General features: G+C 37.4%; 1 protein-coding gene across 1 annotated transcript; it reads right to left on the bottom strand.

The window, feature by feature from the left end:
* Window positions 1-2,352: 2,352 nt before the first annotated feature.
* On the bottom strand, window positions 2,353-4,334 carry LOC133796235 (uncharacterized). Its single transcript, XM_062233709.1, has 5 exons — window positions 3,659-4,334; window positions 3,410-3,571; window positions 3,161-3,243; window positions 2,909-3,076; window positions 2,353-2,817 (listed from the first exon to the last, which is right to left on the bottom strand). The coding sequence occupies exons 1-5, from the start codon at window positions 4,332-4,334 to the stop codon at window positions 2,353-2,355; spliced, it is 1,554 nt and encodes a 517-aa protein (XP_062089693.1).
* Between the last annotated feature and the right edge of the window lie 20,138 nt (window positions 4,335-24,472).

Genomic DNA, 24,472 nt, shown 5'->3' with positions numbered 1-24,472 from the left:
CAGTTGGTAGTCAACCAAATGCAAGGGAACTATCACGCTCGGGATAACAAGATGGCAGCCTACCTCAACAAGACCAAAGAGTTGCAGTCGGAATTCGACGAATTTACTATCAACTAAGTACCAAGAGGGGAGAACAGTCATGTGGATGCATTAACAAACCTTGGATCGTCCATCCAGACAACCGACTCCAAGACGATACCAGTAGTATATCTCCAATGGCCAACTGTCTGGAAGGGTGAAGAAGAGTAAGTTAGTGACATCTCCAACAATCGAACATGGATGACTCCAATAGTTGAGTACCTGGATCAAGACATACTTCCTGAAGATAAGAACGAAGCATGCCAGGTCAAGGCTCAATCAGCCCGCTTAACTATTGTACAAGGTAAACTCTATAAATGTTCCTTTTCTGGTCCATATTTGAGATGCATTGACCCTGCAGAAGCCAAGTACGTACTACCTGAGTTGCATGAAGGGGAGTGCGGCAACCACTCTGGAGAACGAAGCTTGGCGCACCGTGCCCTAACACAAGGCTACTACTGGCCAACTATGCGAGCTGACTCCTCCGACTATGCAAGACGATGCGACAAATGCAAACGATTTGCTCAAATATCCCACCAACCTCCAGAGCATCTCATCTCAATCACATCCCCTTGGCCATTCATGAAATGGGGGATGGACATTGTAGGCAGGCTTCCAACCGCACCAGGACAGAAGGTGTACATGTTTGCAGTGACTGACTACTTCAGCAAGAGGATCGAAGCAGACTTATTCCACCAAGTCCGAGACAAAGAAGTAAAGGGCTTCATTTAGAAGAATGTGATTTGCAGGTTTGGAGTACCAAAAGAGATTGTGACGGACAATGGCTTTCAATTCATCAGTTTCAACTTCCAAGACTTCTGCAAATTCTAGAATATCAAGCTCGGCTTCTCCACACCAAGGTATCCCCAAGTAAATGGACAAGCAGAGTCATCCAACAAGACTATCATGAACAACATCAAGAAGCGCCTTGAAAAAGCTAAGGGAAGATGGGCTGACGAGTTGATGGGAGTCCTATGGTCCTATCAAACCACAATCAGGATTGCGACGAAAGAAACACCATTCCCATTAGCCTACAGGATGGAGGCAGTCATCCCTATCGAGAGTGAAGTTTTGACAGCCAGATATGAGCTGACGATAGATGAAGCAAATTGGGAAAACATGTGCCATGAACTCGACTCCATCGTTGAAACATGTGCAAGAAGAGTCTCAGCCTATCAACAAAGCATAACCAGACATCACAATAATAACATCCGCACTCGGACATTCAAAGTGGGAGATTGGGTACTACAAAGAGTGTTCCATAACACTAAGGAAGCGGGACCAGGTAAGCTCGCCTCGACATGGGAAGGTCCCTACTTGATCACAAAGGTAGTCGGACATGGAGCATACAAGCTACAAACTAAAGAGGGACGTGAAATCAAGAACAGTTGGAACGTTATCCACTTAAAACAATATCACTTTTAACTTAACCCATTCTTCTTTCATAAATGATCTCACGGGATCTTCATTCGAGCAACATACTGACATTATCATGCAAGAGGTGTCAAAACTACATTTGGGCTTGATCCCTGACAAGGGTATATAGGCAGCTCTATGGAGTGCAGCCCCAATTACGTCCAATTTTTTCTTTTTACCTAAGATTGGTCGTCCAGCAAGTCAGTCAAGAAAGTGAACTAGCCTGACCATAATTTATCTGAGGACAAACGCTCGAGTTAACACAAAAAAGAAAACCAATAGTCTAAGTTTAAAATACTAGGTATATTACACTTAGACTGGGGGACAAAGATAGAGTAAATCACCAACCAGAAAGCTGGTGAGTGATATGATTAGCCAAGTCAATCGGACATCCAGACAGTCATCCAGACAAGGTTACTATGAAAAGTAAGATAATACATCTAGTCATTTTAAAGAAAAATATGCATGAGTACTAGATTATCTTGAAAACGAGCACAAGAAGCTGAGCCGAGTTAATCAAACACCAAAACAAAGGAAGGATGAGCTAAGGTAGCCATCAAGACAAAACAAAAACAAGAAGGATGGTAACACAAGTAATCTTCCAAAGAAATCATACATCGATACAAGATTACTTTAAGCCAAAATATAAGAGTGTTACATAACCTTCAAGCTGCCAGCTTACCATATCAACCATTCAGGCTAGACCGACTACTATTGACATAATCTTGTTAGATAGAAATTACAACAACATAACAACAGCTTATAAAAAGTTTGTACAATCATAAAAAACTTATAAAAAAGAAGAAAAAGAAAAGGCTTCTACAATAAAGAAATAGTAAATCAATCAAGGGTCATAAATCAATCCTTCTGCCCAAGGGCGCCTGTAGTCATGTCTCCAAAGGAGATAGCTAGGTTGTTAGCTTGAATAGCCTCTTCAACCCTCATTTGTTGCAGTTCTTCATAATCAGCAATGAACTGAGTTACATTCCAAGAATCAGCCTTCCCATCACGAAAATCAATCGCCATTTGACCACGACACTGGATCTCGGCCTCTAAGGCAATATTAGTCAAACGACCCTCCAACATATCAACCTTGGCTTGAACATTGGCCAAGGTAGCCAAAGTAGGTTGCAGTCGACTAGCATCTAGCTCCTTCACATCCAATTGGGTCTTGAGTTCCCCATTAAGTTTCTCAAGAACTTTCTTGCAAGTCTTCAATCCCCTGACCTCAGACCGCAGATCAACATTCTGACAGTTCAACCTTTTCACTTGTTTTTCAAATTCTTGAATCTTCTCATTTGCCCACATAAGGCCTTGCATACCCTGACATAATAAAGAAAAACAACAACAAAATAATCAATCAATCAATCTGACTATCCATCATTATGCAATAAATTTGATAAATCAGACATACCTGAAAGGCATGGGAAATGGAAGCAGAAAGTGATGACTTTGATCCAAGCTGATCAAACCTGTCTTTGTCCTTAGGCCATAGTAGCTTGTTAACCTCTTCAAGGTGAGGACCAAACTCAGAATGTGTTGAGGCAGACGACGAAAAAGAAAGCTCTATCTTCTCAACAAACTAGTCAGACGAATCAATTGGAGAAGTCTGCTTCTTCTTGTTCTTCTTAGTCTTTCTAGCAATAGGAGGAGGAGGAGGTGGAACTTCATTGAAAACATCCTTTTCAGCACTTGAAGCTGCAATCGCCTGCTTCTTACGTGCTTGTAGGCGTTCCATAGCCCCAAAGCCTGTTAGATTTAGACAAAATGTTTCTCCAGCCATAAGAAGGTCTATAAAATTTCATTCGCCTGGCGTCAGTTCAGTCAGTAAAGATGATTCATACCCCCAAAATCTCAAGACTTCTTGTGATAAGTATAATGCGAGATTGAATACAACTCGTAGGAAGGGTAATACCTTCAGGATGATGAGGAACCTGACTCCACAAAGAGCTACCACGAAGATTTAAATCAGACAAGATCGCTTGCCACCTACGATCTTCTTCCCGAAACTCAACAAACCGATCAACCCTTCCTTGAGCTTCTCGACACACCCAGGCAAACAGTAAGTTCACTCTGCCTGCAAAATAAACAAAACAACCAATCAGAAGAATATCAGTAAAACTACAGAAATAAATTAATAATTTCATCACACGCAAGCACTCACTGGCTGAAGACCATCCATGAGGAATCTTACAATCAGCCGGCAACCCCAACACATTATGAGAAACAAAAAAGTATCGATCCTTCCAATGTTTGTCACAATCTTTCAGATCTACAATAAGGGAACTCTTCAACTTAGACAAGAATTGGTATCTACCCTTGTCTGTATGATGCTCCTTCAAAGAGTAGGCACGTAACACCTCTTCAACAGTAAACTCAATGGCATATTTCTCACTAAAAACTTCCATAGCCATCAGAGCATGCCAGACATTCGGCATCAGCTGGCTGGGTGATACAAGGTGATACTCCCATACTTCTTTCGCTAACATAGGAAGAGGAAATCTGAACCCTTCCTTGAAAGGAAGATCGTACATGCATACCCAGCCAGGTAAATTCCAATTAGCCCGCTCCCCACCAGACGGGGCATGCAGACTAGCATAACTAGGTATATCATATGCCTGATGAAGCCGAGGTAAATCCTTTAAAGTAATCTTTGACTTCGGGTTAGAACCCAGAAGCATGCGACCAGAAAAACCACCAACTATAGGCTCATCATAATCCACACCAATTCTGACCACGCCAATAGGAATATTGGGAATGGTGCAGCTACCATCATCACTAGATGAATAGGTCATCCTACCAGAAGACCTAGCACGACTGCCTCGATTACTGGAAGACATGCTCGAAAGACCACCTAGAACAAATGCACTATCTAAGTTCGAGTGGAAGTACAAATAATTATAAAAATAATTGGCCTACCAGACAGCAAGACAATATAGATCAAAAAGTTACTAACTGACAGACAACTAGTACTCATCTATCCATCCAGACAGTCGGACATAGGGTAAGACATCCTAAGAGGAATGAACTGAAGCTACATACTCATTCAGACACTACATATTCACTAAGGCAAACTATCATAATGCATGGAAAACAGTAAAAATACATGTTCCTACTATCGACAAAGATCAAATGCAAACGACAATAAAAAGTGAATGAAACTAAAGCCACAACTACAATCTATACAAAAGGACTTCAAGATCAAATAAGAACACGAAGAACGACATAAGAACATTCAAAGAAAGAAAGGAAAAGGAAACCAACCTCTAGAGAGCTTTCCTCAAAGCCTTCAAGACAAGCCCCACCAATGTGAAGAGCTTGTAAACAATGCTCACTTTTATAGGCCCAAAGGGACCTTGGATGGATGACAAATGTTAACCATCCAATGAGGAAAATAGTACACATACAAACAATTTTACCAAAAGGCATGTTTGGGTTTGGACATACTTAGTAAAATATAAGCACAGGCAAAATCATACAAAGTTTGATAAAATTTGTGAGCTCCAATCGGACCAGGCGATCCCCATGTGCCTTGGCGGTCGGACCTGGCTCCCTCGTGCACACCGTTCGTACCAAACAGTCTGCACTCTAGTCAGCAAGGCATTCAGATAGTCCACCACTTAGCCGTGTATGTACCTGGCCAATCAACATCTTGACTGGACAGTCGGACAACCTAACTCACAGATGCATGTCACTCGGCCAATTAGGCCCGCGCACGTCAGCAGGCCTCTCGGACAACCGGTCAATCAGCCGCGTGCGCATCAACATACCCCTTGCCCACTCGAACAACCGGATGCGCGAGTGCGCGTCACTCGACCAACTAGGCCCGCGCATGTCCACAGGCCACTCGAATGCACGGACACACACACATATCCTCAGAAACTCGGCCACATGCACATCACGCGCTGCAAGTACATACTCGGACAGTCGGACATGGGTCTGAGGAGTTGAAAGGGGTGAATAGAGTCAAGGCATATTCTAACAATTTTCTCTAACTTTTGGGACTGATTGAGTTTGATAAATTCTGATAGAATTAATTTCTTTTTTCTACTCTTTGATAAAGAATGAATTCTATACCAAAGAGTGAGGGACAAACTGTAGTGGAAAAAATCTGTCTACTTGATAAAAAAGAGTCCAACAAGCAGTCAGATTAGGCTCTTGGCCCAATAAGCCAGCCTGACTAGCCAATAAGGCCCAAACCCATGTAAATAGGCTCACATATACAATGAACCATCCAAATGCCCAAAACCATACCCGGACTTGGACCCGGACCCAAATCCGAATTCGGATACACTTAGTCAGCAAGGGACCTTGAAACAGTCAAGGCTCACACCACATTTGCCGAGAATTTCGGAAAGAAACCACTTGGAGTGAGTCAGACGAATCAGGAAGACGGAGGAACAACGGTAGAGAAAAATAATGATAAATATGACCCTAAGGGGGCGAGAACAAAAAATCGAATAATCGATACTCGATATACTCTCTCTTACTTCTCTCAAGTCGATCTTGTCTAGCAAATTGAATCAGTCAGACTAACCTGACCATATAGTCAAGCTCCACCCTCATTCGCCCATCATTCTACTCATTCATTCAATATTATGTGTATTATTATCTTACCATTACTATTATCTTTAACGACTATCTGGCTAACTTGAGCGTCGGAGTCCCTTTGGCTGACACCCCACCGGTGCTCCCAATTGAACTCTAGTCTCTTTCTTTATTCTTGACAAGTTGCAGGTGCCCGTCTAATCAATTGTAGGAAATCACCTCTACAAGGTACAAGGTACATGTACGGGTATAGGATGTACAACCATGAGGAGGATGGAGGCATGACCCTGACATTCATATCAAACAATTAGTGGTGGCATGAATTAGTACAAAGAATGGTGGCATTACCTGGATGTCTCTGACATGTACTAAGGTCGAACACCACTACCCTCTACACCATAGCAACCTGCGCCATTACCCCTGTAGTGTACCCATGTACTATTTTGTCCCCTAGAACAACAATGTATCAGGAGCCATTAGAGTTCCACTATAAATAGATATTCATCCCTCTAACAAAGGGGTTGAAAAATTCCTGTAACACTATAATTTTCTAAGAGAAATATACAAGCTTTCTCCATTTTTTTTGTGCAACTCTACTTTAAGTTTTCTTTCTTCGTTTATTTTCTTATCATTCTTTGAGTTTTCTAACCTAACATCATTGTTGAGTTCTCCCTGTTAACACCTAGAAATCCACATGGGGGTCGTCAAAGATATCCCCTATAACATACATCTCAATAAATAGTGCAGGCCTGAGTCTCAACACTAGTATCCCAATCATAAATCCCTCACGAGAGTAACCAATGGGTTACCAAGGCCATTAATACTATCATAGGGGTATGTGAACTTACACTGGCTCATCGAGACTCCTTGGTTTTACCTGTATACTTATCTCATCGCCAAATGTTACAGTAGCTAACTGGACAAATAACAAACAGTGTCACAGAATTGAACCGGACTATAAAATATCACACTGGAGGATAATCACCTCCTAAGATCATCAAGAATCCTAACTTTTACCAGCATACTTATCTCCTAGCCAATTGTCACGGTGGCGAACCTGACCATAAAATCTCTCACGTGGAGCATAAGCACCCCTAGTCATTGTCCCTAAATGAGCCCTCTATCACTAGTGTAAAAGTCCTAATTCTAGCAAACGACACATTAGTTTATTTCATGTTGTGATATCGTAAATCAAAGATTGACTTAAAAGTCATCCTTAGCTGCCTGGGGGCAATTCCTTCCAGGGACAATAACGTTCCATTAGCCAATATTGTAGTTACCGTATAATATACTCGAATTAATTATGCCATTTATAGTAGATTAAACTACTTTGGACATAAAGGTCATTGTAGAATACCTAGTAAGGGTATTAATTTCCTTACTCGATTTAAACCGTAAAATGGTATTCTAAGTTCTCAAAAAATGTTACAAAATGAGGGTTTTTAGGGCTCGCATTACACGCCCTAAAAAAGTTAAAACAGATAAAGAACTTATAATTTTTGTAGAATTTATTAATTTGTAACCCTTTGAAAAATATGTTAATTTTATTTGATTGAGAAAATAATTTTATTTGTTTTTAAAAGTCTAATAGAAGGTTATTTCGATTAAAAAAAGATAATTATTCTAATTGCTTATAAATTGGGGCTTTGGACCCTTTTTAATTTCTTTAAATAAAAATTCATTAATCTATACAAATATTATTTCTAATATCTAAACTAACCCTACTAATTATTTAGTCTACAAAATTGAAGTCCAAAATTATTAAGATTAAAATAAACCAAAAATCTAATCTTTTGTAGGAAAGTCTCCATTTTTTACTATGTGTAAAAAATGTCAAATTTTGTGAAAATTTCCTAACTTTGGGATGTTATATTTTAAAAAAATTAACACTTAAATTCCCATATTTTTCATAATCAATCTTGGCTATAACAAGAAGTATCTTCTCCATTTGTATACAAAAAATACCCATTTTTACTTAGTGAAAATTATTTTTAAAAAGTACTAATTTAAACTGTCCAGCAAATCATAAATTTTCTTAAGATTTGATGAAGAAGAAAATCCAATTGGCTCATTATTTTGGTCTAAAATTTCTTAAGTTCATATTAGAGTATGTTAGAAATGTCCATGAGAAAAATTAGGTTAACAAGATCATTTTTACTAGGTAAAAAATGTTCACAAAAGTGATTGTCTAGAGAGCTTATTTTTAAAAATCTTTATTTTTTATAAATTTGGAAAAATAGAACTCCTAACCTTTTCAATATTTTTCCATGAAACTTAACCAATTTTATTCCAATATATCAGAAGTGTTCAGTTAAAAAATCAGCAAAAATTACATTATTTTGCTTATAGAACACGCTGTCCAAAGTTGGTTACATGCACAATTTTAATACTATTTTTATAGACTCCACAATATTTTTTTCAAAAGCCATAACTTGATCAATATTGTAGCTTTTCAGGCATTTTTAAACACCATGAGCATCTACTCTTCCTAAGAAAACACATTTGAAATAAGAAAATCCAGAAACAAGTATATATGAAATTCTCTTAACCCTTTGGAAGTCAAGACTAAAACTTTTGGCACATAAATCATAGAAACCTACGGAAATATTCGGTTCCTCTTCTAACCATTCAACAAAACCTACATGCATGCGTAATTGACCATCAAATATACATTATTACAGTACCAATAATGAATTCAAACTAACAAAATTATACATGCAAGGTAGTTAGACAATATTTTAACAAATACAAGAGTCTCTAAGGTGTTTTGGCTTTTGTTCTTGCTCCTCAAAAACTTGTTCAAGATTTCAACCTTCACATACACACTCCCAAAAACCCTATAATCAGTTATAACTAACGAAATTGAAAATGAAAGAAACAAGACAAGAGCTTAGAATTACATCTTGTAGTTTCTTGGTTTTTCTCTAGCTCTTAAGAGAATAGTTGGAACCTAGGGGCTGTTTTGAGATAAGAAGATGAGATGAGAGTTTTAAGAGCTAATGGGATTTGAGAGAAAGTTATTTAGAGAGAAATAGAGAGTGTTTCGGCCACTAAAGAGGAGTGGAGAAGAGAATTATTGAGAGAGAGAAAATGAGGAAAAAAGCTTAAGTTTTGGCTTAAATACCAAGGTTAAAAAAAATGTGAAAAAGACCCATTTACCCCTCAGTTTGGCCGGCCACATAATACCCGTAATCTTCTAATTATGTACTTAATCCCATTTTTATTATTTACCCTAAAATAATTAACAAAGTGGTAATTTTTCCCAAATTTTTCTTACCTCACCAAATTGAATTCTTAACTTAGAATAATTAAATTAAATGTGTCTTCTCATTTAATTTAAGTGGTAACACTACAGTATTTTATATTTTATGGAATTTATTATCTAAAATTTCATTTTTGGCTAAATAAGTATTTTTCACAAAAATGAATTTTTAAAAATTCTTTACACAAAAAATTCACTTTTTAGAGATTAAAATAAAACAAACCAAAAAAATTTATGCTTATTAATAATTTTCCATAATTATTCACTTCTAATAACATTTTATCCAAGAATCTACTGGTTAGGATTTCCATTTCAGTCCAAGATTAAGATTCTCAGTTTGACCAAAACATCACATTTCACACATTGGCTAACACTAACAATATGAAATTTTCTTCTCAAGCATATATTATTAATAAAAATAATATTGCATACACATTTCACCACCCTGACACCGTTACTAGTAGGCACCCAAAAAGCGAGGCGTAATAATATTTGTTTAACAGGACTGTCATCCCCTAGTGTGGGCACTTGAGTTCTTGGGGTAGCAGTTCTGACGAATGACTTCTAACTGATTGATTTCTGCTCCCACGAGGCTTTCCTCGAGTGGGGCTTTGATGAGAAGTATTTGGTTCTCTCAGGGCATTCTGATCGGAGGCAGGTGGTAGTCTCTCCGAGATCTCATCTATGTGCATGTTAGCACTTGCTAGTTGATCCTTCAGCTATTCGTTTTCCTGTTCGACCAGATTGACATAGCTTGGTGATGCATGAAGTTCTTTTTCACCTAGTCCACGAGTGAATATTATTTCTGAGTCTTTCTAGAAAGAACAATTAAGACTATTTTTCCTTAGTTTTGGTACATGTGCACCAGCCTCTTATATTTATATGCTAGTAAATGTTTAGGGTTTCCCAAAAGGATTAATTGGGTAACTTCCCTTTTTACATGATAATTTCATTAAATTACATTTACTGCCAAATATTTGACAACTTATTGTAATCATATCATATGTTTCTAAACACGAAAATAATCGCATATTCTATGGGATTGTGATACGTGCCTTTTTGGGATAATTGCATACTCGAGCTCAACATTGGCAAGCTAAATAACTTTTACACATTTGCAATTTGAAGCACACCAGTAGACTAGGCTCCCAAACTCGATCTAGTTATTAACTTGAGCTATAACGAGGATGGCGTCTTATACGCTTTCTTTAGCTAATACTTTATCTTTGAGCTTGAATGAACCTGCGACATGTATTTAAATCCTTAATCAAGGAAAACACACGAAATAAATTCAGGTACCCTAAGCTAATTTCTTAGCTTGAAATTTGGGGTACATCAACTTTCTTTTTGTCTTTTTTCAAATTACTTATTTTACGTTGTCTTTTATTTTGCTTGTTTTGTCACAACTGTAACTGTATAGTTTACATGTCACATTATTTTGTGATGACATTATGCCAAAATTGGCTTTTTGCATCAATCAATGGCGTCGGTCAACGCCGTTCACCAACACTGTTGATTGTACATAAGCAGGGACATCAATTATTGTAGAGTCCCAGAATATTTACTTAGCTAGTTAGTGGTAGTAGCTAGTATTAGTTTGTAGTATGTTAGTTACCGTGGATTTTGGTTCAAGTCAGGACTTAGTTGGAAACTCATAGCAAGAGTTATGGATTTTATAAGTTTAACCTATAGTTTAAGAATATTAATTATAACATAAGGTTTGATTAATATTGCTGGTCCTAGATATATTATTCATTACAACCTAAGGTTTAGATAGAACCATTAAGAGCATGACACTTGTCATTATCATGATTGTTAAGGAATTAATTATTTTGATCAATAGCTTTAATAAAAGAAAGATCTAGAAGCCCTAGAACCTTCCAACAGTTGTTAGGATCGTATTATGACTCAGTCAAAGCTGTTTATCCAATTCAAAATATGCTGAAAAAGTGCAAATACGTGTTTGATATATCAACGTATGTTGATATATCACAGCTATCGGGGCCAATATATCGCCTACAGAAGATACGGAAAACACATCGACTTTGCACGAACGATCGAACAAGGATCGGGAACATAAGGGGAGGTGATATATCGCCTATGGGGGGCGATATATAGGCTCCAAGTGTGATTTTTGAAAAGTTTGTGATTTTGATTTTAAAAAATAGCCTTAACCACTTAGACATGCCATTGAACGATTTTGACCGAGTTCTAGGCGTCTGTTGAACGAAAATTCAAATCTTTTTCATTTTAAATTCATTTATTTATTCAAATTAAAAGGGGTTAGTTTCACTACTTGAACTCTATAAACAGGACCTAGTACTTAGCCATTTTCTTCATTCTTCAAGTAGTCTTCAGAGCTTCCAAGTTGCTAGTGTTACTATAGAGAGATACACTTGGGTTTTGGGTTAAAATCTTTATCATTCTAAGCTTTTCTAAACACTTGGGAAGTGAGATATAGTGTCATTTTGGTATTGAGGTTTAGATCAATCCATAAGATTATTCAAGGTATTCTTATCCCTAAGTTCAATTCTTTATGGTTCTATAGTTTTCATTAGTTTTCTTTTATTCAAATCCTAACTCTTGTTTATGATTCTGGATTAGGTATTTAAGTTCTTGAAACTTAAGGTTCTTCTTGGTAAGTTTCTTCTTGATGGTTTAGTTTTTCTTTCCATCTTTATTCTTTAGATATACTCACCATTTTTACTGTTGGTTTATAGGAGTGTTCTAATCCCGTTCTTGTTCCCAAATATCCAGGCTTTTGGTAAGAAACATAGGATAGATTTTATGTGTATTTATGCTTATGTTATGATATGTTTATGTTATGATATGTATATGTATATGTCTTGTAGTCCTTGTGCATATGACTTGTTTAGATAACAAGCCCCAAGAATATGTTTTATAGTCCTTGGACATATGACTTGTTTAGATAACAAGCCCCAAGAATTTATGTTGGACATATGACTTGTTTAGCTAGCAAGCCCCAAGAATTTATGTTGGGCATATGACTTGCTTAGCTAGCAAGCCCCAACAATTTATGATGGCCAATAATATTGTAGTCCAATATGTTTTTATAGTCATATGTTTTATAGTGTATGTTTATGATATAGTCTTATGCTTATGAATTATGATGTATGTTTTTAGTAGATTTTCCTTGGGCATTAGGCTCACTCCTTTATTTTTAGTGTGATGCAGGAAAATGATTATGGAAGGCGGAAGGAGTCATGGTAGCTTGGCTAGTGTGTTAAGGATGAATGGACTGCGTGTCGATCGAGGATGACGTTATTTATTTTTAGTCTTTTAAATTATGTCTTGGTGTAATTCCGCAATTAGTATCTAAAGTTATGTTTTATGTTTTAAAAAATTGGATCCCATACCATATTACATTTCATTTTATATTTTTATGTTTTCTTGTCTTTGGTACAATATTTTGGGTTTTAAATAAAGTTATGTTATTTCTTATGTTTGTATCAAAATTGTAGCTATGTCTTAGTAGTTTTAATAGTCTGAGGTCTTAGAAATAGTCGGGGCATTACAGTTGGTATCAAAGCAACGGTTCATATGCATGAAGTTCTCCTTGATACACACGCTCAAGCTCCAAATCTAACCACCAATATAAGTGTTTATGTTATAGTTATTATGTTTATGTGTTTCGCTAACATTTCAGCCCTTCTGTCTTCAGTTAAGAATGGATGGAGTCTTGACCTATGAGGATATCCGAGCCATTAAGGCATTAAAAAGGATTAGAGAGCCAAGGAATACAGTGGGAGTGTTAGAAAGAATCACTCAGAGATTACTCTTATTCCGAAAGGAGATAGTTCACCTCAAAACTACTAAGCAAATCATGATGAGAGCTACGGAGCAATATGTTTTAGTGATTAGGATTTTTAAAGATTATCCTTCTGTAATTTCAGCTTTACAAGAAATATGGGAGACTATAGATGATGAAGATGAATTACCGGTAACTATGAGATATTATTTTCTCATACTTAGGTTCACCTCTAAGATGGAATTCCAATTCACTAATGAGCAAAAACATAGAATCTTTACGAATCTTCCCCGAGGAAATTTTGAGGCTAAAGATAATGATGATTATGAGGAGATAGATGATGATATGTTAGATGAAGGGTCAGATGTAGAAGATCCTGGTTTTTAGATTAGTTCGTTTATTTCTTTGTTTATTTATTTATTTATTATCTTTGCATTTATGATTGTAATTAGTGAAAACCTTTTTCCAAATGAATATTATTGTTATTTTTTTGACATGTATGAGTTTGATTTTTCTTTTACAATCATAATAAATAATGACCAAGTTCGATGAGGGTGGATACAAATCAATGGATCGGGTTCTATATTGAGAGTTAGGGGGCCATAGTAGTGGGAACGATTTTACTGATCCCAGCCCTCCCTCAATATGGTTAACGACGAGTTTTGAGCTTGAGAATTAAGTCATATAGAAGGATAAGAAACAGACTTAGAAAATAATAATGATGACTTATTTCTAAGTATAGAAACACACCCTAATTATAAAGAAGGCTTAAATAATTTTCATAGAGAATCATAATTAATAGGTCTGAGTTATGTTTGCTTAGATTAAGTTTTGTTTTAGAGCTTATTAGGATAAGCTCTAACATGTTTTTCTCGACTGTTAGAACTTTGTTGAAGATGTCGCTCAGAAGGTCTACATGCACGAATGCCAATGCCTCCACCGCTGCTCATGAGACTAATGAAGCCCCTCCAATTCGCAGAAGGGGAGTGCGTGCTTCCACTACTGCTGCTAACCAAAGTGCAAACAATGCAGAAATTGTCAGGCTATGACAACAAGTGGAGGAATTGTTGCAGCAACAGCAACAACAGACCCAGCCGCAGCCACAGACTCAGCCGCAAACGTAGCCTCAGCAAATGGCTCAAGCACCCCAACAAGTAGGTCCTTATGGGGGATGGCCAATGGAAAACTATGTGCCTTACCCAGCTCAGTACATGGAGCCAATATCGAGCGGTTTCATAAGCAATACGCTCTGAACTTTGAAGGGGCAATCGACCCCTTCGAGGCAAAAGAATGGCTCAGGAATGTAGATCCGATCCTAGCACACATGAATCTCGGCAACGCGGACTGCATATCTTGCATTTCGTCTCTTTTAAAGAAGGATGCTAGAATATGGTGGGACTTGGTCAACAAACTCACGACGTCGCCACCATGACATGGACCAGATTTGTGGAGCTGTTCCACAAGAAGTACTACAACTCGGCAGTCATCACTACAAGGGTGGAAGAGTTCACCAGTCTGAAGCAAGGCAACTTGACGGTAGCAAAGTATGCTCGATAGTTCGATCGACTAGCCAAGTTTGCGTCAGAGTTGGTTCCAACTGACTTTCTGAGGGTTACCAAGTTCGCTAGAGGACTTAGACCAAAGATTGAGCTAAGGATTAAGCTAGCAAACCCTGGAACTACTACTTATGTCAATGCTCTAGAAACAGCTATAGAAGTAGAAAGGCTTCAGGCGAATGTTAGTAAGGAGAAGGTCAGTAAGCCTGAGCCTAAACAGCAGAATCACCCTCAAAATGGTCGAAACAACCACCACAACAACCATCAGCCTAGCAACAATAATGGTTAGAAGAGAAGGCATCCTAACAATAAGCAGTCCGACAATGATAAAAGAGCACAGACGAACAATGGAGGTAGTAGGTCGGGTTATGTAGAATACCCACATTGCTCTAAGTGTCAAAAGAAACATCCTGGTGAGTGTCATGCAAACACCAAGGGATGCTACAATTGTGGTCAAGAAGGACATCAGAAGAGGGAATGTCCCCAGCTCAAGCCATAAGAGAAAAGGGACAACAAGATGGTTCCTGCCAGAGTCTTTGGCTTGACCCAGGGAGAAGATGAAGCTAGTAATAAAGTGTTCACAGGTCGAATTCCTATCCTCAATAATGTATGTTCAGTATTGTTTGATTTAGGAGCCACACACTCGTATATCTCGTTAGGAATGATAGAGAAATTAGACAAACCTTGTGAAAAATTTAGAACTAGGTTTGTAATAGAATTGCCTTCGGGTGAAATAGTCCTATCATCACGGATAGTACGAGGCGTACCGATCAAAATTGAGGACGTAGAACTAGAATGAGACTTGATAGAGCAGGAGATCAAAGACTTCGACGTGATACTGGGCATGGATTGGCTAGCAAGGCATGGCACAACCATCGACTGTAGACGCAAGCAAGTAACGTTCGAGTCTCCTGACGGTCAGAGACTATGCTTTATGGGAAAAGTTTCAGGACTACGTACGCCGCTTATTTCATCTCTCAAAGCTCAGAGGATGATAGAAAAAGGATGTCACACATTCTTAGCCAGCGTCACGGATGTGGTAAAGGAAACACCACTAAAGGTTGGAGACGTGCGCATTGTAAAGGAACTCCCAGAAGTATTTCCTGACGGCTTACCAGGGTTGCCGCCGACTCGGGAAATTGACTTCACAATCGAACTAGTACCGGGCACTGAGCCAATCTCAAAGGCACCATACTGGATGGCACCTACCGAACTCAAGGAGTTAAAGACACAGTTACAAGAACTCTTATACTTGGGTTTCCTTAGACCGAGCCATTCGCCATGGGGAGCATCGGTTCTATTTGTGAAGAAGAAGGATGGAAGCAAGCAAATGGGTATAGATTACCGCGAGCTGAATAAGGTGACAATTAAGAATAAGTACCCACTACCCCAGATTGACAACTTGTTTGATCAACTCTGAGGAGCGACCATGTTTTCAAAGATCGATCTACGGTCCGGGTATCGCCGGCTAAGGTACGGGAAGAGGATATTCTCAAGACAGCTTTTAGAACTCGTTATGGACATTACAAGTTTTTAGTTATGTCGTTTGGTCTTACCAATGCTCCAGCTGCATTTATGGATTTAATGAATAGGGTCTTCAAGGATTACTTTTACAAATTCGTCGTAGTGTTCATCAACGATATTCTGGTGTATTCAAAGGACGAAGTTGAGCACGAGGAACATTTAAGAATGACCATGCTACGACTAAAGGAACATCAACTTTACGCCAAATTCAAGAAGTTCGAATTTTGGCTTTCGCAAGTAGCGTTCCTCGGCCACATAGTATCCAAGGACGAAATTGCAGTAGACCCATCTATGGTAGAGGCTGTGAAGGATTGGCCAAGACCTAAGAACGCGTCAGAGGTAAGAAGTTCTCTGGGACTAGCAGGTTATTATCGGAGGTTTGAGGTATTTTCTAAGAAAGCCACTCCGCCCACCAACCTGACCCGAAAGCAGTAAAGGTACAAGTGGACGGATAAGTGTGAAGAGAGCTTCCAGTTGCTTAAGGATAAGCTATGCTCAGCACCAGTACTTTGTGTACCAACACCCAACAACAAGTTTGTAGTCTACTGTGATGCGTCAAAGTAAGGTTTGGGTTGTGTGCTAATACAGAATGATAAGGTAATAGCCTACGCCTTAAGGCAGCTAAAGGAGTACGAGAAACGCTATCCAACGCATGATATGGAGTTGGTAGCAGTGGTCTTTGCATTGAAAATCTGGTGCCATTATCTTTATGGAGAACGATGTGAGATTTATACGGACGACAAAAGCTTAAAGTATTTCTTCACCCAGAAGGAGCTCAACATGAGGCATCGCAGGTGGTTAGAACTAGTGAAGGATTATGACTGCAAAATCCTATACCACCTGGGAAAAGCAAACGTAGTTGCTGATAGGCTAAGTAGGAAGAGTTATGGACGTCTAGCAGCGTTAGCTGGAATAGAAAAGCTGCTACAGCAAGAGCTGATCAATGCCAGAATAGAAGTAGTCATTGGTCAACTGGCTAACTTGTCCATCCAGTCATGTCTGTTAGAAGATATACGGATCAGACAAGGGAAAGATGACACATTAGTATCTCACATAGTTGCAGTTAAAGAAGGTAAGGCCACAAGTTTCTCGATATCAGGACAGAGGTTCTTGAGATATAAGGACCGGGTATGTGTGCCAAATGATCATGGAATTAAGATGAGGATTTTAGAAGAAGCGCACAATACCCCATACTTAGTTCACCCAGGGTCAACTAAGATGACTCACGATCTTCAGACAATGTATTGGTGGCCAGGAATGAAGAAAGATGTAGCGGAGTATGTGTCTAAATGCTTAGTATGCCAGCAAGTGAAAGCAGAACATCCGCGGCCTGTAGGCTTATTGCAACCACTTAGCATTCCAGAATGGAAATGGGATGATATAGCCATGGATTTTGTGAGGGGTTTGCCACGAACAAATAAGCTGCATGATTCGGCTTGGGTAGTAATAGAAAGACTAACAAAGTCAGCTCATTTCCTACCTATCAAAACTTCATATACCGCAGATCAATACGCAGACGTTTATGTCCAAGAAATAGTACGACTACATGGATTCCCTAAGACCATAGTACTTAGCCATTTTCTTCATTCTTCAAGCAGTCTTCAGAGCTTCCAAGTTGTTAGTGTTACTATAGAGAGATACACTTGGGTTTTGGGTTAAAAGCTTTATCATTCTAAGCTTTTCTAAACACTTGGGAAGTGAGATATAGTGTGATTTCAGTATTGAGGTTTAGATCAATCCATAAGATCATTCAAGGTATTCTTATCCCTAAGTTCAATTCTTTATGGTTCTATAGTTTTCATTAGTTTTCTTTTATTCAGATCCTAACTCTTGTTTATGATTCTTGATTAAGTATTTAAGTTCTTGAAACTTAAGGTTCTTCTTGGTAAGTCTCTTCTTGATGGTTTAGTTTTTCTTTCCATGTTTATTCTTTAGATATACTCACCATTTTTACTGTTGGTTTATAGGAGTGTTCTAATCCTGTTCTTGTTCCCAAATATCCAGGCTTTTGGTAAGAAAAATATGATAGATTTTATGTGTATTTATGCTTATGTTATGTTATGATATGTATATGTATATGTCTTGTAGTCCTTGGGCATATGACTTGTTTAGATAACAAGCCCCAAGAATTTATGTTGGGCATATGACTTGTTTAGCTAGCAAGCCCCAAGAATTTATGTTGGACATATGACTTGCTTAGCTAGCAAGCCCCAAAAATTTATGATGGCCATTAATATTGAAGTCCTATATGTTTTTATAGTATATGTTTATGATAGTCTTATGCTTATGAATTATGATGTATGTTTTTAGTAGAATTTCCTTGCTGGGCATTAGGCTGACTCCTTTATTTTAGTGTGATGCAGGAAAATGATTATGGAAGGCGGAAGGATTCATGGTAGCTTGGCTTGTGTGTTAAGGATGAATAGACCGCGTGTCGATCGAGGACGACGTTATTTATTTTTAGTCTTTTAAATTATGTCTTGATGTAATTCCACAATTAGTATCTAAAGTTATGTTTTATGTTTTAAACAATGGGATCCCATACCATATCGCATTTCATTTTATATTTTTATGTTATCTTGTATTTGGTACAATATTTTGGGTTTTAGATAAAGTTATGTTATTTATTATGTTTGTATCAAAATTGTAGCTATGTCTTAGTAGTTTTAATGGTCTGAGATCTTAGAAATAGTCGGGGCATTAGAACTATAAATTAATGTCGTGATTTTTTAACAATGTCGATACTAGTATTTACCACGTTAACAATAATCGTCAGCATCCACTATTAAAAAACTAGATTATTTCGTCGTACCAATATCAGCGGGCCCATGTGTGTCTGCTAATATAGAGAACAATCTCAGCAGCTATCTCAGCGGGCATCAAGTTGGACGCTGAGATTGGTGATTGTTTATTTTTTATAATAAAAAAATTAAAAATGCTCTTTCTTAATGAGCCTAATGGGGCTTTTTTGGTTAACATTTCAATTTTTTTATTTTTTATTTTTGGCTGAAAATTGGTTATATTAAATTTATAATTTTTTGTTGTGTATTCTTAGGTTAAATATATTGAGTATTGTTAGTAAATAATAATTGAAACTTTATTTGAATTTGGATAGAATTTTTCTTGATCCTTTTCTATTTATTCTTATTTTTGGCCAAAAATTACATTAATAGATTTAATAATTTAAATATTGTAAATTATGTATTATGTTGATTAAATTTTTTGTTGTATAAAATTATCAATTAAATTGGTTGTTTTGGTGTACTTTTTATTTTAAAAGTTTCTATTTTCTTAGTTAATTAGATATTGATATATAATTTTTGAAACTTTTTTTTGTTGATTGTCTAGTTAAAGTCTTAAAAAATTATAGATATAATCGTAGGAGAATTTTGAAGACATTAACACTTGTTGATTGAAAGGTATGTTATCATAAACTTTACAAGATATTGTTATATGAAATAAGAGAAAGTTTAATGAAGTGTAGAAAAGAATTATGACATCTGGAATTGTGTGTTGTGAAGAAATAATGATGAAATTAATTGTGTGATTGTTTTATTATGATATGTTAAATTGTTGATAGTATGTAGAAATACTTATTACTAAAACCAATTAATTAGTTTAAAAGATGGTTGGTATGACCGTATATGTACTAACCTATAATAGTATTAGATTGTTTTAGGTGGATTTAGTTGGAGATCGATAAAGATTGGATGAAAAGATAAGATTGTCGAAAAAATATGGAGAGGGTGTTGAATATTTCATAAATTTTGTAATAGAGAATGGAGATGGCTCTAATATGATATCTTGCTTAGTTTATTAGTTAACTACTAACTATAGTTGTCAACCTTATTTCCATTTAATTCACAATATATTTACACTTTCTATGAGTTTTTGGCTAATATTTAGGTAGTATTTATAAGATTCTATCTGCCATAAATTGTTTGGGTCTGCTGTAAATACACAATACAATTAATGAAATATAGTAGGGAAAATAGAAAAAAAAAATGCAAAACTATTATTTCCCCCTACATTACTCTATCTCTGCAAGCCTAGCCAGACTAAAATCACTGAGATAGGCCCCATTTTCAATCTCGGCGGGTTTGACCTATCGTGAAAGGGCATTTGTTTAGTAGTGGTCATCTTTCTACTAACACTAAGGAAGATTTAAAAATAAATAAACATCAAAATTGTTGAAATGTGTAGGGGCCACCCAATCACAATTTTCGTGGGTACAAGGGCCCCAATTTAATTTTTTACCACGGTCACATCTGATTTCTTGGGTGTCACCTGAGTTTGACTAACCCATTTGTTGTCAGCCACTAGATAAGTGATACTTCTTTTTTCACGACTTCTTTCATTATGGGGTTTAGTCGCCTTTGAGGACCCTTCAATGGATATCTTTATCCTCTAGATTGATTCGATGGGAGTAAATTAAAGGGCTAATACATTCGATATCAGAAAGCGTTCAACATATCACAGGTTTGTCCATTCGTAGTAGCTCGAGTAACTACAATTCTTGAGGTTTTTGAAGGTTGGACGAGATGATACTGGAAAGGTTTCACCGTCTCCCCAAAAGACATGTTTTATAAACCCTTAGGAATTTGGGTCAATTAAACAGTTGGAACCTCCTCAGCCAAAGTTTTTGGCAGGGACCTCTGTCGAGGTAGTTCTTCAAAGCAAGGTTATTATTATGAATATGAACTAAATCTCTTGTCTAGGGATTTTCAAGTAGTCACTTGAATCTTTATTATTTTGTATTGGAATTTCATAATTTCTTCATCATCTCTATTCTAGATTATTTAATTTGTGTTTAATGCTTATGAGTGCATGATCACCATTTACATGATTTATAATTTTGATTCAAGATCTAAGAAGTGAGAATTCAATTTGTTATGATTAAATAATCATAATTGACATATTGGATGAGAATACCTATATGGATTATGTAGCATTTATGATTTTTATTCTTAATGCCTTTTATATGTTAGAATTATAAAAGAGATGTAGAAAATTCACATATAAATTGATATCTTATATCTTGAGAAAAAATATGAATCAATTTGGTAAACCCAATATCAGTTTAGGAAGAAGAGTTATAAAATCTCAATAGTAAAATAATATAATTGAATGTTAATGAAATTAAATGCCCTAGTTTTCATCCATTGAATTAAGTCACTATTTACTTTTGTTGTAACTGAAATATGCGAGCTGAAGTGTCTTGTTCGTAGTACATTGGACAAGCATTTAATGACGATTATTCAGTCCCGAGAACGCAGTACAAGTTCCCAAACGAGTCAGTGTAGCCTAGAAACCTCTAGCTCACAAAGGGTGCATTCAGCTCGTTGTAGACACATGAAATGCACGGGCTTGAATTCCTAAAGACCTGGGGACATTATATGCTTAATCAACATGTTGTAACTGTTGTAACCCATGCCTAATAAACGTATAATATCAGACAGTTAATGTCTTTATTGCATTTATTGGCACGTTTGGAAAGTTACTCAATATCGTGCGTTACACAAATGTAAAACAGTCACCTAAATCTGTCTATAGAACCTCTATAAATAAAGAGGGGATGGACAGAGATGGGACTGAATCTTTGTATGCAAAAATTCTACTAAATTTTCATAAACATTTTCCTCAAAGATCAACAAGCAATAATATAGACTCGTGGACTAAGTTGATTTTAACCACTGAACTGCGTAAATTCTTGGTGTTTTTCATATACGGTTTAGATTGAGCCTAATTTCCATCATCAAACTTCTTAATTCACCGTTGGCGAAAAACCGCGTCAACAGATTGGTGCTTTCATTGAGTGGAAAATTAGGCTTGCAATTTTTTTCTGCTTATTTTTCATTCTGAAACCTTCCCTACATACCCTAAGGTCAACACGTGAAACTGAGTAAAGGAGGCCTGGAGACCAAAGAGAGTTTCTTGCAATCAGTCCTACTGGAGAAGGAACCTCTTGTTAGCCCAATGTATGTTTCCAATAGGGGGTGAATAGAAAATTTTAAACAATAACGGAAATTTAAAACTCAAGTTATCACTTTATGCAAATATTGAAAATTAAAGCAAGTAAATTGATAAGATAATGTAAAGTAAAAATTGATATTAGAAATGTAAAGAGTTAAGGGATAGAAATATCAAACTCTCAATTTTTCAAGGCTTGGTGAAACTAAAGTCACCTATGTCCTTGGTCTTCAAAGCTAGCACGAGCTTTGAGTTCTAATACAGGATCAAGTTATGGACTATATCAATTCTTTGTACTGCTGATGAATTTTCACCAAGGTCTTACCCAAACCTCTTACAATAGTTTCTCAGATTGACTATCAACCTCACTCGGATTGTTGAAGTGCCAATGTCACCTATACTGGATTGTTGACAATACCGGTGCCAACCTCACCTTAATACAATGAAAGGATTTTTGAAGGTGTAAGAACAAAGATGAAATATCTCTTAGATTATGAAATACAATGTAAGAACCTAATGAGGGATGCAAGCACACTAATGAAGATGATCACAAGTTTGGCTCAATGTGTATGAAAAAGTGTTTTAAAAAGGATCAAGGGTATAAATACTTAGAACACTTGTAATACCTCAATACTATGATAGATGACTGATATTTGGTATGAATTAAGTCTAAGAATGAGTCTATTTATAGAGAGAAGAGAAATAGAGCATTTGGGGACATTTTGGGGCTCTTTGACTTCATTCAGGCAAGCAACTGGTCAACCGGCTAAAAGATTCATTGGAGCCATAATTCAGAGAAAAGTTTCCATACTACGGGGTCCACAAAGGGTGACATGCTGGTCAACTAGCATGCATATGCCACTCGACCCACTTGTGAAAATTTTGGGCAGTTGGCCTTTTTTTAACTACTTTTTGTTCTAAGTTGTTGCCACCAATTTTAAAGCGTTGTATTATATTATAAAATAATTATATGTATGAAGGTATCTATAAAACAAGTATTTCTCCTATAAGGAAATATATATATTTTAGGCTATAATATTTTTAATAAATCTCTCAAAAATAATTTTCTTTGGAAAGTGATTTTTAGTAAAACTTTGGATGAAAATGAATTGAGCCAATGAGTGATTAAATCATAAGTGATGCATGCAACTCTTTTACAAGACTAAAATTATATCTAAACTTTAACCACACATAGTCTTGAGTTCCTTGAGCCTTTGAAGTCTTCTTGTAATCCTTGGTTTCCTTGATTCTTTAAGTACTAGGAATAATGTTCGCGTGGACTACAAAGTCAAGAATTAATTAGTGTTGCGTAAGAACTTGTCAACAATATAAGGTCGGAAAACTCAAAGCTTGCTATGAAAACTACGTAGTTAGAACTTAGGAAAAACTTGGACACCTTGCAAGTTATCATGAGTAACGTACTCAGTTGCCTTCACCAAGTCTAGATTGATTCCAAATGATGATTGGGTTTTTACTGGCACTCTTTGTACCCACATTCTTGAATGTTCAGACTTTACATGTAGTGCGAAGCCACAATGAGGGTATGCCTCGATGGTGGCACTAACTTCATTATGAGAATCAAGGCCTCTTCATCGAGACACAAGGATCAAGTGTGTGTTTAAGGTGAGAGACTCGCCCCTTGGAGATGAGTGTCAGGCGATCGCGGGGATCCATATGCGGCTACGGTTAGTTGGGCCTCAAATAGAGAGGCCCTTGCTTCCTTGGAGATACGAGTCAGGTGCCGCGGGGACTCATGCGTTCCTAAGGCTAGTTAGGCCTCGCATAGCGAGGCCCTTCCTTCCTTAGAGATGCGCATCAGGTAGCAGTGGGGACTCATGCGTCCCTAAGGCTAATTGGGTCTCGCATAGCGAGGCCCTTGCTTCCTTGAAGGTATGTGTCAGGCGACTGCAAGGACTCATGCACGCCTAAGGCTAATTGGGCCTCTCATCGTGAGGCCCTTTCTTCCTCGGGGATGCACGTCGGGCGGCTGCGGGGACTCATGAGTGCCTAAGGCTAATTCGGTCTCGCATAGCGAGGACCTTGCTTCCTTCGAGGTGCACGTTGGGCGACCATGGGGACTAATGTGCTCCTAAGGCTAACTGGGCCTCGCTATGCGAGGCCCTTGCTTCCTTAGAGATGCGTGTCGGGCGGCCACGGGGACCCATGCGTGCCTAAGTCTTATTGGGCCTCGCATTGCGAGTCCCTAGCTTCCTTAGAGATTCTTGCCTATACGAGTCTTGCACATTCATCAAGGGAAGCTTTATGGGATAATTTCCCATATTCACACTTGCCCCCAAGTCTATAAGTAGACTTTTAAGTGTTATTGTTGACTCCTTCTTGCATTCCTCG

The sequence above is a fragment of the Humulus lupulus genome, chromosome 8, assembly GCF_963169125.1.
Source record: "Humulus lupulus chromosome 8, drHumLupu1.1, whole genome shotgun sequence".
Taxonomy (NCBI): domain Eukaryota; kingdom Viridiplantae; phylum Streptophyta; class Magnoliopsida; order Rosales; family Cannabaceae; genus Humulus; species Humulus lupulus.
The sequence above is the reverse complement of the archived record's forward strand: the minus strand, read 5'-3'. Positions and strand labels throughout refer to the sequence as shown.

Excerpts from the sequence above, each read along its gene's own strand:
- LOC133796235 (XM_062233709.1), bottom strand. The coding sequence starts at position 4,334 with ATGTCTTCCAGTAATCGAGGCAGTCGTGCTAGGTCTTCTGGTAGGATG. Across the intron at positions 3,244-3,409 it reads GGTTCCTCATCATCCTGAAG|GCTTTGGGGCTATGGAACGC; the intron begins GTATTACCCTTC and ends TAAATCTAACAG. Across the intron at positions 3,077-3,160 it reads AAAAGGATGTTTTCAATGAA|TTTGTTGAGAAGATAGAGCT; the intron begins GTTCCACCTCCT and ends TCGTCTGACTAG.